The following is a 13,641-nucleotide window of genomic DNA, read 5'->3' on the forward strand; positions in this document are numbered from 1 at the left end:
GCTTGTGATTCATGCAGCCCAGCATTTCACATGATGTACTCTGCATGTAAGTTAAGCAGGGTGACAATATACAGGCTTGATGTACTTCTTTCCCAATTTGGAACCAGTCTATTGTTCCATGTCCTGTTCTAACTGTTACTTCTTGACCTGCATATAGTTTTCGCAGGAGACAAGTAAAGTGGTCTGGTATTCCCGTCTCTTAAAGAATTTTCCGTAGTTCGTTGTGAATCACCCAAAGTCTTTCGCATAGCCAGTGAAGCAGAAGTAGGTGTTTTTCTGGAATTCCTGTGCTTTCTCTGTAATCCAGAGAATATTGTCAGTTTGATCTCTGGTTCCTCTGCCTTCTCTGAACTCAGCTTGTACATCTGAAAGTTCTTGGTTCATGTATTGTTGAAGCCTAACTTGAAGGATTTTGAGCATAACTTTGCTAGCATGTGAAATGAGTGTAGTTGTATGATAGTTTGAACATTCTTTAACATTGCCCTTCTTTAGTATTGGAATGAAAACTGACCTTTTCCAGATGAAGACTGACCTTTTCCAGTCCTGTAGCCACTGCTGAGTTTTCCAAATTTGCTGGCATATTGAGTGCAGCACTTTAACAGCATCGTGTTTTGGATTTTATTTATTTTTTGGCCACACCATGTGGCGTGTGGGATCTTAGTTCCTAGTTCCTTGACCAGGGATCCAACCTGTGGTCCTTTTGGTGGAAGTGGAGAGTCCTGAGATGGAGAGTCCTGACCACTGGACCACCAGGGATGTCCCCCTTTTAAGATTTTAATAGCTATGCTGAATTCCATCACCTCCAACTAGCCTTGTTGGTAGTAATGCTGTCTAAGTCTCCCTTCACCTTACATTCCAGGATATCTGGCTTTAGGCGAGTGACCAGACCATCACGATTATCTGGGTCGTTAAGACCTTTTTTTTTTTTAATAGTTCTGTGTATTCTTGTCACTTCTTGATCTCATCTGCTTCTGTCAGGTCCTTACCTGTTCTGTCCTTTATCTTGCCAATCCTTTTGTGAAATGTTTCCTTGATATCTCCAGTTTTCTTGAAGAGATTTCTAGTCTTTTCCATTCTGCTGTTTTCCTCTGTTTCTTTGCACTGTTCACTTAAGGCCTTTTTATCTCTCTCTGCTGTTCTCTGAAACTCTGCATCCAGTTGGGTATATCTTCCCCTTTCTCTTCTGCATCTCTTCTTTTCTCAGCTATTTGTAAAGCTTCCTCAGACAGCCACTTCGCCTTCTTGCATTTCTTTTTCTTTGGGATGGTTTTGGTCACTGCCTCATGTACAGCGTTACGAACTTCTGTCCATAGTTCTTCAGGCACTCTTGTCAGATCTAATCTTTTGCATCTAATATTACTCTTTGTTTTATTCTGAAAAATGTTTTCCCCCAATTAAGATGACCCCCTTCTGACAGGTCGTTAGAAGTAATGTAGTAACAGCGCAGTGGGACACACGCTGATGTTCAATGCTTTATTCCAGCACTCACCTATTGCTAGGCATTCTGGTTGTCTTCTCTGTGTATGTATTTGCCATTATAGATGACTCTTGAACAACTTGAGGGTTGTGGGTGCCCTCCCTGTGTGCAACTGAGAATTCAGATATAATTTATAGTCAGCCCCTGGGTCTGTTGCCCTGTATTTCCTGTTCCGTAGCCTTTGGATCAAACAACCGCGACTCATGTAGTACTGTATTATTTATTACTGAAAAAAAGTCCACGTGTAAATGGACCTGTGCAGTTTGGAGCCATGTTGTTCAAGGGTCAGCTGTCCGAGCAATGCTGTCATACATTTTCTGCATACACCTTTACAGACCGATGCCTTTATTTTGTGCTCACTTTCTAAGGAGTGTGCTTGCACAGCCTGTGTTTGTTCTAATGGTGGTCCTTTGTTTGTAGGTCAACGTGCGGAATGGAATGAGCTTGCATGACTGCCTTATGAAAGCTCTCAAGGTGAGGGGTCTGCAACCAGAGTGCTGTGCAGTGTTCAGACTTCTCCACGAACACAAGGGGTAAGAACTTGAAAGTCAGCCAGGTCTTCCTTCATACTAGTAAGGATCTCCTAGCTTCAGATAGTAACTGTTTCCATCAAACAAAAAAAAGTACTTGCTACCTATTCAATAGTGAATATTTGAATATCTTGTTTGTAAAGAGACAGCTTAGAAAAGTAAGATACCAAGAACTTGAAAATTTTGCTTAAATATCACATTGGAAAATAAAATACATATTAGGTGCTGGATACCGTTTCCACAGAAGGAAGCAGTAATGTCAGATGGTATGTTTCTTGAGAGCAAGGCTTTTGTGTTTGCTCTAAGGCAGTTTACAGAATGGGTACTTAGAAAGTGTTTGCCTTATTATTTATAGTTAAAGAATGATGTCTGTAAGAGATAAACTTTGACAATTCACTCATTTTTATTCAGTTTTACTGAATCCCAGCAGTTTGACAGACACAGGGCTAAAAGATGCAGGAGAATTTGCTTCAGGGACGATCCATAGGACATCCTATTTCTAATGATGATGGAAAGATAGAGACATCACTTCACAGTCTAAGAGTAATAATAATAAATACCCTGAAGCATCAGAGCTGTCTGTGACCATCCGTTACTGGTTACTGTCCCCCCAGAATTCTGGGATGATACCTTAACTTTCCCTTCTTTTTTTGCTTGCGTGTTTTATTTTTCAAGGGACTCCCTAGTTTGAGAGAGGAGCCTAGGGAATGAATCTGCTCAGAAGGGTGAGCATAAAGTCATCTGTTGATGATGCTCCTTTCAGCTTCGGAGGCTTTTTGCTGAAGTGCAAATCTTTGAAGCAGATGCCAGCTCTGTCTGGGTACAATTGCGGGTTGGTCCCCAAGCTCGTGCATAGAGCTCCTTAGAGGCTGGGGGGCTGAGACGGGGTGGGGGTGGGGGACCTGATCCCCGCTCGTCCAGGCGCGTTTGTTTGGAGCCATCCTCAGTTCTCCCTTGGGTGGAGGGCACCTGAGGGCTGATCAGAAAACAGGACTCACCCTCACCTTCTCCACTAGGGTGAAACGGGACTTAGAGTCATGTTGGGTTTCCTGTACCCTGTTCAGGGAATTAAGGAATGGATTGTTTCCTGTTAGGTAATTAGAGAAATGGCTCTGAAGGCTTCTTGTAGGTAAAGGGCAGAAGTTTGAATGGTGTTGTGTATGCAGTGTTCTCTCCCTGTCCGAGGGTCTTCTTCCTTCAGAAGATGGGCCGGGTGGACTGCATAGGACACAGGAAAGGAGTTGGGCATTCATTTTTACTTATATGTACCTGCTTTTATGTCTCGTGTAGGCACAGAAGAATAGTTTCAGAGTAAATATTAAGACACTTAAGTCTTTCCTCAGTTTATAGACTATAAACAGTTCTACAGAGTTGAGACCATTATTAATAGAAAAAGTGCATTTCATTTGTGATTCCTTTCCACTTATTTATTTTCAAGAATGAAGTAGGCTAGTGAAGATTAAATTTTGCTACTCTTGCAATATTTTTAACCCGTTTTATAGGATTTTTATAGGATTCTAATGTTTAAAGATACCCAGTTTATTGCAAATTTCCTTTATTATGAGATTGTTTTATTGCATTGTTTAAAGAAAACTTTATTCTAAGAGTACCCATTTGTAGTCTGACTGACCTAGATTCCAGTAGGCCCTTAAACTCTGTGTAGCCTTGAGCAAGTCACCTTCTTAGAGCCGCAGTCCTCCCATTCTGAAGATGGAGGTAGGAACCTGCTCTGGATTTGTTGTGTGAATGAAGGGCCAGTGTTGGGCGGGGCTTTAGGCTTTATGTTTATGAGGCATGAGCTGAGTGGCATTTATTATTTATGGGTATTCAGTTCTTTTACCTCGTTTAAATATTTCCCTTTCATGTAATGCTTTTTAAAATCCTCTTTAGTAAAAAAGCACGGTTAGATTGGAATACTGATGCTGCCTCATTGATCGGAGAGGAACTTCAAGTGGATTTCCTGGATCATGTTCCCCTCACAACACACAACTTTGTAAGTGGCGGATCTCTTCTCTCTTTGTGGTCTGTTGGGTGCTTTGGCTGGCACAGTAGGAATTTCTCAGAGATAATAAGCATGTATGTTGTTGGATTGTTTAAAGCTATCCCGTTGATTACAGTAAAGCAGTTTAGGTTTCACTAGATCACAGATGTACTTCAGTTTCTGTGTATGAATTTTGTTACAAATGTTGGAAGTAGGATTCTCCATTGTAATGAAACCTCATGGGGGCCAAGGAGGAAATTATTTTGTCTTTTTTTCAGCATAATTTACACACCTGTGTTCTTGTTCCAGGCTCGGAAAACCTTCCTGAAGCTTGCCTTCTGTGACATCTGTCAGAAGTTCTTGCTAAATGGATTTAGATGTCAGACTTGTGGCTACAAGTTTCACGAGCATTGTAGCACCAAAGTACCCACTATGTGTGTGGACTGGAGTAATATCAGACAGCTCTTGTAAGGCATTGTTCTTTTTTCAAAGAATATAAGGGGACAGGGAGGTATAAACCTCCTTGGAGGATGCAAATTGTATATTTGACTGACAGGTCTGGGTTTTAGACTTTCTAAGTGAATTATCATGATCTGGAAATGATCTACTTTAGAAATATGACAGTTCTGAAATTAGTAAGTTTTAGTGTGGCTTGTATACAACTTTCTAAAACGAGCTGAGGGGACTGTTGAATAGAGATTGATACACTGTGACTCCGTAAGACCAGGAGCAGGTGATGTGAGCAGCCCCAGGGTTCTTACTCGGTTGCTAGGAGACACTGCTCTGCATTGTGTTAAATAACGCCGAGGAGACCTTCTGAAGAGAAGGGCTGGTGAGTATGGCTGCTGCTGTTTTCTTCACCTCAAACTAGGGAACACATTAGTCTTCAAATGATTTTACAGTAAACCATAAACACGTATATCCCTCTGACAACAAGCCAGTTACTCAAATATATTCCATATAGACAATTTTTTTTTTTTAGTAAGGTTTAAAGAAGTATTCCAGAGCACCTCTTAAAACCTGTGAACAGGGATAGGAAACGTCGGAGTTGCACTTTACCTCTTTTTGAGGGCACTAGAAAAATTAAGGGCGTGTTTTCATTAAGCCACCACGGGAGCATCTGTTTCGCTTTCGTGGTAGTCACACGTAGCTTTTGCAGAGAGAACTTGTCTCTTCTGCAGAGAGAACTTTGTAAGTAGCACAGACTTTGGAGTCCAGCAGACACTGGTCAGACTCTCACTGTTATCATTAACTAACTGTCATTACTTCTGAACCTCGGCTCACTCGTCTGTAAAAGAGGCATTCCCCTGGCTGCAGCATTCTTGTGAGCCTTCTCTGTGATAACGCGTGACCTTTCCAGGCACTGAGTGCTCATCTCATGGTGGGAAGATGCCCAGTTGATGTGAGTTCACTTTTTCTCTGTGTATGACTTTTGGTGCTGAAGGTGATCTGTCCTTCATGCTTCAGTCTTACCATTTGTGCATTTCCGAGACAGAATGTTTCTAGAAAAGCTATATGATTTAGGTTGCAAAGTGCCTACTATGTATAGATTTTTTTTTTTTTTTATTTTTTTTTTATTTTTTATTTATTTTTTTTTTTTTAAATTTTTTTATTAGTTGGAGGCTAATTACTTCACAACATTTCAGTGGGTTTTGTCATACATTGATATGAATCAGCCATAGATTTACACTTATTCCCCATCCCGATCCCCCCTCCCACCTCCCTCTTCACCCGACTCCTCTGGGTCTTCCCAGTGTACCAGGCCCGAGCACTTGTCTCATGCATCCCACCTGGGCTGGTGATCTGTTTCACCATAGATAGTATACATGCTGTTCTTTTGAAACATCCCACCCTCACATTCTCCCACAGAGTTCAAAAGTCTGTTCTGTATTTCTGTGTCTCTTTTTCTGTTTTGCATATAGGGTTATCATTACCATCTTTCTAAATTCCATATATATGTGTTAGTATGCTGTAATGTTCTTTATCTTTCTGGCTTACTTCACTCTGTATAATGGGCTCCAGTTTCATCCATCTCATTAGGACTGATTCAAATGAATTCTTTTTGACAGCTGAGTAATATTCCATGGTGTATATGTACCACAGCTTCCTTATCCTGTATAGATTTTTTAAAAAACATTATTTTGAGGTAGCTGGACATTAGGCCAGTATTTCCTAGAAATGCACACTAGAGACTCTGTGTTCCCTGGCAGGTCAAGGTTGTTCACTTTCTGTGGTCATTTAAGCCCAGTCACTTAGTTTGGTAGTCCATCAGTGGGCTCCCCAGGCGGCCCAGTGGTGAAGAATCCATTTGCAGGAGACCCGGGTTTGATCTGTAGAGAAGGGAATGGCTGCCCACTCCAGTGTTGCCTGGAGAATTCCAGGGATAGAGGAGCCTGGCGGGCCACAGTCCGTAGGGTCACAAAGAGTTGGACGTGACTTGAGCTACTTACACAACTTACTCTGGGTAGCCTAAAATGGTCCAGGAAAATGTGACTAGGAGAAGCTGAGTTTGGAAGGCCAAGCAGGCTGACTGTAAAATCACTACCACAAGTCTGTAAACCTGCCTTTCTCTGATTTCATTTAGATTGTTCCCAAATTCCACTGTTGGTGATGGTGGGGTCCCAGCGCTGCCTTCTTTGACGATGCGTCGGATGCGAGAGTCTGTTTCCCGGATACCTCCTGGGTACTTTGCACCTACTGCTTTTCTTATGGGAAGTTGTGCTGGGGCAGATGGGATTGAAAGTGTGACGCAGAGGACTGGAGTTCCCTTGGGTTCCCTTCTCTTTCCATGTAAACTCCGTGCGGCCTCTGTGGAACTCCACATTGGTGTTAGAGCAAAGTGTAGAACTTTCTCTTTGTAGTCCTTTAGTTCTTAAATTCTGAAAAGTGACTGAATACAATTAATCCTGGTATCCTGGCATGTTCCTTATATCGCATTTGTGTGTTTTGTTTTTGTATTTTTTATTGGAATGTAATTGCTTTACAGTGTTGTGTTACTTTCTCCTCTGCAGTGACGTAAATCAGCTGTATAAATACACGTATCCCCCCCTTGGACCTCTGTGCTCGCTCTCCCATCCCTCCCTCTAGGTCACCATTCCGCTGAGCTGAGCGCTCTGTGCTGTCTGGGAGCGGCCCACTAGCGCTCTGTCTCACACATGCTAGTGTGTACACGTCAGTCCTCATCTCCCAGTTCATCGCACCCGCCCCTGCCCCCAGTGTCCACAGGTCTCTTCTCTGCGTCTGTGTCTCTAGTGCTGCCCTGCAAGTAGGTTCTTCGGAGCCGTGGTTCTAGATTTCACATGTATGCGTCAGTATTTGACATTTGTTTTTCTCTTTCTGACTTACTCTGTATGACAGACTCTAGATCCATCCACATCTCTACATATGACCCTGTTTTTTTCCTTTTATGGCTAATATTCTCTTGTATATATGTACCACATCTTCTTTATCCATTCATTACATTTTAAAGACCTGGAGATTTGCCTTTGTCAGTATACAGTGAGCCTCAGGGAAAGGGTCCCAAAATGATACACGGTGATTCAATAAAAATAAAACCCTTGACTTTGAAATGCTTATTATGGCCTTGCATTGCTAAAACCATGATGTTTAATAAACTATCTTGAAAAAATCTAATTAGATTTTTAGTATAAATAATCCATTTTAATGTGCCTGTAAGTTTGCACATAATCTGTCTTTATTCTGTTTTGCAACTTTAAAATCAGAGTTTTGTTGAGTTCACATGCCTCATTCAGTTTTACACATGAATTTGGAACCTAAAATAATTCTACATCTTTGCCCAAAATATCTGACTTCACTTTATATGTAGTCATATAATATTTAATGGCCTTTGTAAAACTAACATAGAAATTATTCAAGGCAGCATATCTTAGAATAAGGAATTTGTATTGAAATGATACTTGGATGTATTAGTGTATGACCTTTACTTTTCTTGGTAATTTAAAAGCATGGCTGACTGAAAAATTGTACTTGCCTCTGAATATTTAGATAGAAGAAAAAACCAGGCCTCTGAGGCCATTCATGTTGAATTGCCTGGAAAGGCAGTTTTTCAAGGCCGTAGAACAATTTCTCTTAGAAAAAGTCTTTCATCCCTTGAATTCATGCATGGTGCTAACCTGTCTGAATAAAACTCAGAGTAATCTTTTGAACAAATAATGACAGTGTTATGCTGAATGCATGTTCCCAGTTTGGCTGGTAGGAGAGTGTCATTGGGTAAAAGAAGCCAGTGATAAATGTCAGAGGTATTCAGATCTAAAAGCCGAAGTCACTGTGATTGATTTTGTGAGCTGTTTGCGGGGAGGGGATGCCCATGAGGAACGTGCTGCCTGTGGGCAGGCGCACTGGGTGGGCCTAGGAGTGTCAGGGACCTTCCTGCAGCTTTTCTCATTTAGTCTCGAAATGAACCTGGGAGAGTTCCAGCTAGCTTAATTGTAGAGGGTAGTGTTGAGGTGGTCTAAAGTTTTGGAGTATTCTGTAGACGTGATTTATTGAAGTATCATTTCTTTGTACGTGAATTCTGAGCGCATATATTATTTCCTTCTTAAAAATTTGCATGCAGAGGCACCTCAATAGAAGAAAAAATTTAAATGGTGCATATTTAGATTGACAAAAGAAACGAATACTTTTGTCGAAGGTCATGGTGTAAGTAGGGTTTGCCCCAGGATGTTAATGAAGCAAGTAGTCGAAAGACTTTCCATTCCAGAGGCCTGAGTGTCAACCATGGACTTTCTTTCTGCTTGTTGCCTAGTTCCCAGCACAGATACTCCACACCCCACGCTTTCACATTCAACACCTCCAGCCCCTCCTCTGAAGGTTCGCTCTCCCAGAGGCAGAGGTCGACGTCCACACCTAACGTCCACATGGTCAGCACCACTCTGCCTGTGGACAACAGGATGATTGAGGTAAAAGGGCCCCTTGGGGGTGGTGGAGAGCATCAGTCAGTTGTTCGGGTGGGTTGACAGTTGTGTCAGAGAGTTTTGGTTTTCTAACCTGGTAAAGAATGTTGCAGCAGTTTCTCAGGCCCCTGGACTTCCTGAATTTCTTATTCACTGTATCCTCAGACTAGCTTAATGATCCTGTTGGTATATCATTCAAATGGAGAACTGAAATTTCCTGAAGAGATGTTAACATTTGAGCTCATTCTTTCCAGGTTAGATAGGAAGAGAATTTCAGTGAACTAGCGGATAAGTTACAATAAAGAGTAGTGTTTTTTTGGAGGGGGAGCGGGGAAAAGAAAATAATAGTGATAGAGGACTATGAACTCTCTGAAAGACTTTGTGATTTTATTTAGAAATAAAAGGGTGGAGTCCTAAGATTTTAACAAGCAGGTATTTAGGAATATATGAAAGTGCCCAAAGCTAGTGTTTTCAAACTGCTTTTTCTTTGCTTTGCTTTATGGTATGTTCTATTTGTTTGGTTTGCTTTCTGGTTCATCTTTATTAACAACTGAATACACTTAAAATACTTCCTTTGTTTCTCATTGCTTTGGACTAGAATAACAGCCTGAATGCTTCTCCCAGGGCGTGGTCCAGACGATTTTGTGTGAGGGGAAGAGTAGGTATTCTTCTTCATGCCTTTGCTTTCTTGTAAACTATCAGGATTTCTTAGACTGTCAGACAGTAGACTATCAAAAATGAAACAATCCCTGCATTTTATATTTCTCATCAGACTTACTTTCATGTTTTCTCTTTTGGCAGCAGCATATTTAGGAGTTTAAAAAAGATACTGTATGTGGTATTGTTGATAGGTGAAATCAGTTTCTCAGGTGGGATTTTGAGTCTAAGGGTATTAAAATTGTTCTTTAAAAATAATTTTCTTTCTTTAAATAATTTTCAACCAGAGACTAATGCTAGTTTATTTACTTCTTACTGAACACCATCACTATTCTGTTTACAACAAAATGTGTCAGTTTGGTTGGTATACCCTGAAATTCCTTTGATAAGAGGTTTTTTTTTTTTGAATCAGAGACAACTGTGCTCTGCATTCTGAATTGGTCCTTGAAAAACCTCAGGGCCACCTGTGACCTCAGACACAACTCACAGTACTCAGACCTCAAGTCATTTCTGACATACTTGTCCTTTGAATGTGGGGTCTAAATTGGTCGTTTAGGGGCACTTAGGTTATCACACGATTATTGTGAGGTTGTGTGTATGCAGACTATGAATCTTACTATTTTATTGTGATGAGCCTTAATAATGATACAGTAATATACCAGTTTTCTTCTGATATATAATCTGTTCTTGTATAAACACTCTTAGAGTTAGGGGGAACATTAAAAGTGAAAATTTTTGAATTGTAGAATAACTGGCACATCTCTTGTGCTTGATCCTGTCTGCACTTCAGAAGCAGAGCACATTTTTGACTCCTGTGTTTTAAAAATTTGATTCAGCATTTTAAAAGTACACTTTCTTGCTTTGTATAAATCATCTTAGTTCTCTTTAATATTTAGATCTCAAGATGACATGTCAATCCAGCTGTAGAAATTAGCACAGAAAAAACAGGGAAGAAAATTACTATGGCATTAAGAAAAAATCCTAATGCACTGGGCATGTAATTCTGGTCAATAAAAATACGTTGTGCCATGCTTTGATTGAAAACAATAGATTAGTTGAATAAGAAAACTACAGCTGCTAAATATTCTACTGAAATTCAGGTTATTTTTTTTTTTATTTTTTTTATTCAGGTTATTTTTGGACAAAGGATTGTCCACCTGGCAGTCATTTTGTCATTGTTAAGAGCATGCAGATTCCTAGATTTCCCACCTTTTCTCCCAGACATTCTTAGATCAGTTCTACTGGTGGAGGGGCTTGGGAATCTGTGTTCTTACACACCTCTCCACGTAATTCTGAAGGCTGACCAGTTTGGGGAACCCTAGAACCAGGCTTTATTGGTAAACTCTGAAGATGGGGCTGCCAAAGTGTGGGGGGGCTTGGCCTGTGATTTCTCTCATCTCTTGTAAAGATACTGCAAGGTGCAAGCATTCTGGTAATAATTCTGTGAAAAAAGCACCTTGTGGTTACACAAGGAGAACAGAGTAGGACTTCAGGAAAAATCTCCTTTTCGAGGATATGGGGTGAAGTGGTTTTATGTTGTTGTTACCTATGTACTCCAAGTGAGCCTTTTAGAAAAGGGATTTAGGCCTCATGGGAGGGCGCTGTGATTTAAACTGTTCCAACTAAATAGTTTCTAATAAATTCTAAGGGTAACCTTTGACCTCTCACCTGAGTAGAATGTAACTCATTTCCGAGCTTACCCACAAGATCTGAGGAACATTTTGTGATGAATGAGCTCCTGGCTGAGGTCCTTGGGTGGTTATTTTTCGTTCTGTTTCTGCCACCTGCTGGTTGTGTGACCCTTGCCATGTCCCTTTGCCTGTTCACATATGTTTTCTTACATGTAAAATGTAGGTTTCAGACTAGGGGATTTACGGTTCTTCCAGCTTTCCATGATTTTAGGCTTGGATCAAGTATGTAGTCATGGTGCTTCCTCTTCGCAGATCTAACTCCTAGAGGAGTAAGAGTGAACTGGGCACTGAATCCCTTGCTAAAAAATATTATTTTTTTGAGCTTCAGTGGAACAAGATCCCCAACCATTGGAAACCTCTCAGCTTGATAGTAACTTGGTTAGCCTTCCTTTAAAGAGTACCAGTCTGCTGTGTGCATTGCTTTCTTCAGAGAAAAAAGAATGTCATGTCTGTCATGTATGAGAAACTAGCAGCAGTCCTCCTAATATATGATGATAATACTGGCTACAGACATTTGATGAGTTGAATCAAAGAAAAGTTAGTGTATGTAATTAGACCTTTTGTGATTTAGAGATTTTATAATCTCTTTTGCTCTTGTAAATCCTTATCCTCCCTCTCCCTCCCCCAGAGAACATCTTTTCTAGGGCAGAAATTGACCAGCTTTCCTTTTCTGTTTCAGGATGCAATTCGAAGTCACAGTGAATCAGGTACTTGCTTAAGTCATTTAGCAGATAGTAATGGGCTGTTTCTTTTTATGCTGTTGTGTCTTCTGTTGACTTATCCATGAGTGGATCCTGTTTGTCTTGTCTGTTAAGGCTCCCCTTCAGCCTTGTCCAGCAGCCCCAACAATCTGAGCCCGACAGGCTGGTCACAGCCCAAAACCCCTGCGCCGGCACAGAGAGAGCGGGCGCCGAGCTCCAGCACCCAGGAGAAGAACAAAATTGTGAGTGCCCACAGCACCTCCTGCATGTACGGGTTCAGCAAGAAAAGCCTGGTCAGAAATGAGGATGCCGTTCATTTTAGGGGTGGGGAACGCTCATTAAATGAATACGTTATACATGTCAATGCTGTTTTTGGCATGCTTGCACTGGAAAACTTGCTGGTTTGTTGCAAGGCAGGAACCAAAATAGTATTTTCTCAAATGACAAAAAGTAGACTTATAGTTAATATGTATTTTTAAAAGATCTGGGAATGGATGGAGTTGGGTTGATCCTTTCTTTGACACCCTTGTTAAGCAGACTTTTAACTGTTCATGAAATATATTAATGATCTGTGCTTGCTTTAGAGGCCTCGTGGACAGAGAGATTCGAGTTATTACTGGGAGATAGAAGCCAGTGAAGTGATGCTGTCCACTCGGATTGGGTCAGGCTCCTTTGGGACTGTTTATAAGGGCAAGTGGCATGGTGAGTTTGGTACCCCCCGCACCCCCGCCAACTACCAGGGTGAAGCCCTCTTTCAGTCCAGAGAGGGCCAGGCGGGCTCCCAGCAGCACTGTCCACGGCTCCCTGTTCCGTCTCGGTGACATTGCATACTGTGCTTTGTAGGACTCAACAATCTATAATTGGTACAAAAAAGTTTTCAGGATAACTTGAAATTGGTGAACGAGAGTTGAGCACTCCCTCTCCCTCCCCCAGAGAACATCTTTGTTAAATGTCACAGTCTCTTCTTTCTTATAAATTGACTAGATAGTGTGAACCTGGGAGGGACATGCTTTGAAGCTCCTTAAATGTGTTTAAGAGTTTGTTATTAGGAGGGTCAGGCACTCCAGCAAGTTAAAGCTGGCAAGGCACTTAGAGATTTTACATGCAGAAAACCAAGGTCTCAAGAAGGGGAACTGACACACCCATGGTCAGACAGTCAGCACAGTAAAACCTGGAGCCTCCTAAGGTAGATTGTCTTTGCTCTGCCCTGGGATTGGTTGTGGGAACCTCTTGTCAGACAGGAATGCACAGACTGTATTCTTGAATCTGTTTGGAGTTGATGTTCTTATTTGAATGGAAACACTTTGTCATTGGAAGAAACTTTCTATTTTAAGGTCTGTAGCCACAGCTTCTTTATTTTGGCAACACACTTAACATTTCTCTGTCAGGCTTTTAATGCCTTTGCCTTTAGAATGTCAGCAGATAGAGTATTTTCTTGAAAATGCTACATGTTCCCCAAAAGACATCTCTCTAAATTCAGATTTTAATAAAACAAAAAAGCAAGCAAGCAGACCAACAAAAGCCCCACAAGACCACACACAGAATCTAGAGTGCCTGCATTTCTACTTTGGTTGCCACCGTGTTTATCTTTACACATAAATGGACAAAGGCTGAGAGAAGTCATGAGCATAAAATGCGTTGGAGCATTAAGATTCAACTTGTTAACAACTGAGAAACACTTGCAGCGTTGC

General features: G+C 41.2%; 1 protein-coding gene across 3 annotated transcripts in view; it reads left to right on the forward strand.

Moving 5' to 3' along the window:
* RAF1 (Raf-1 proto-oncogene, serine/threonine kinase) overlaps positions 1 to 13,641 on the forward strand; it is a 72,051-nt gene that overhangs the window by 48,953 nt on the left and 9,457 nt on the right. For 2 of the 3 annotated variants that reach the window (XM_043887016.1, XM_043887015.1), the window contains 9 exons: positions 1,898 to 2,010; positions 3,898 to 4,000; positions 4,298 to 4,455; positions 6,573 to 6,671; positions 8,754 to 8,907; positions 9,500 to 9,559; positions 11,929 to 11,956; positions 12,065 to 12,192; positions 12,535 to 12,652. In XM_043887016.1, the coding sequence (XP_043742951.1) occupies positions 1,898 to 2,010; positions 3,898 to 4,000; positions 4,298 to 4,455; positions 6,573 to 6,671; positions 8,754 to 8,907; positions 9,500 to 9,559; positions 11,929 to 11,956; positions 12,065 to 12,192; positions 12,535 to 12,652 (961 nt within the window). The remainder of the gene's footprint in view (positions 1 to 1,897; positions 2,011 to 3,897; positions 4,001 to 4,297; positions 4,456 to 6,572; positions 6,672 to 8,753; positions 8,908 to 9,499; positions 9,560 to 11,928; positions 11,957 to 12,064; positions 12,193 to 12,534; positions 12,653 to 13,641) is intronic. The other variant, XM_043887017.1, reaches the window with a different exon arrangement.

This window comes from Cervus elaphus, chromosome 24, assembly GCF_910594005.1.
Source record: "Cervus elaphus chromosome 24, mCerEla1.1, whole genome shotgun sequence".
Classification (NCBI taxonomy): Eukaryota; Metazoa; Chordata; class Mammalia; order Artiodactyla; family Cervidae; genus Cervus; species Cervus elaphus.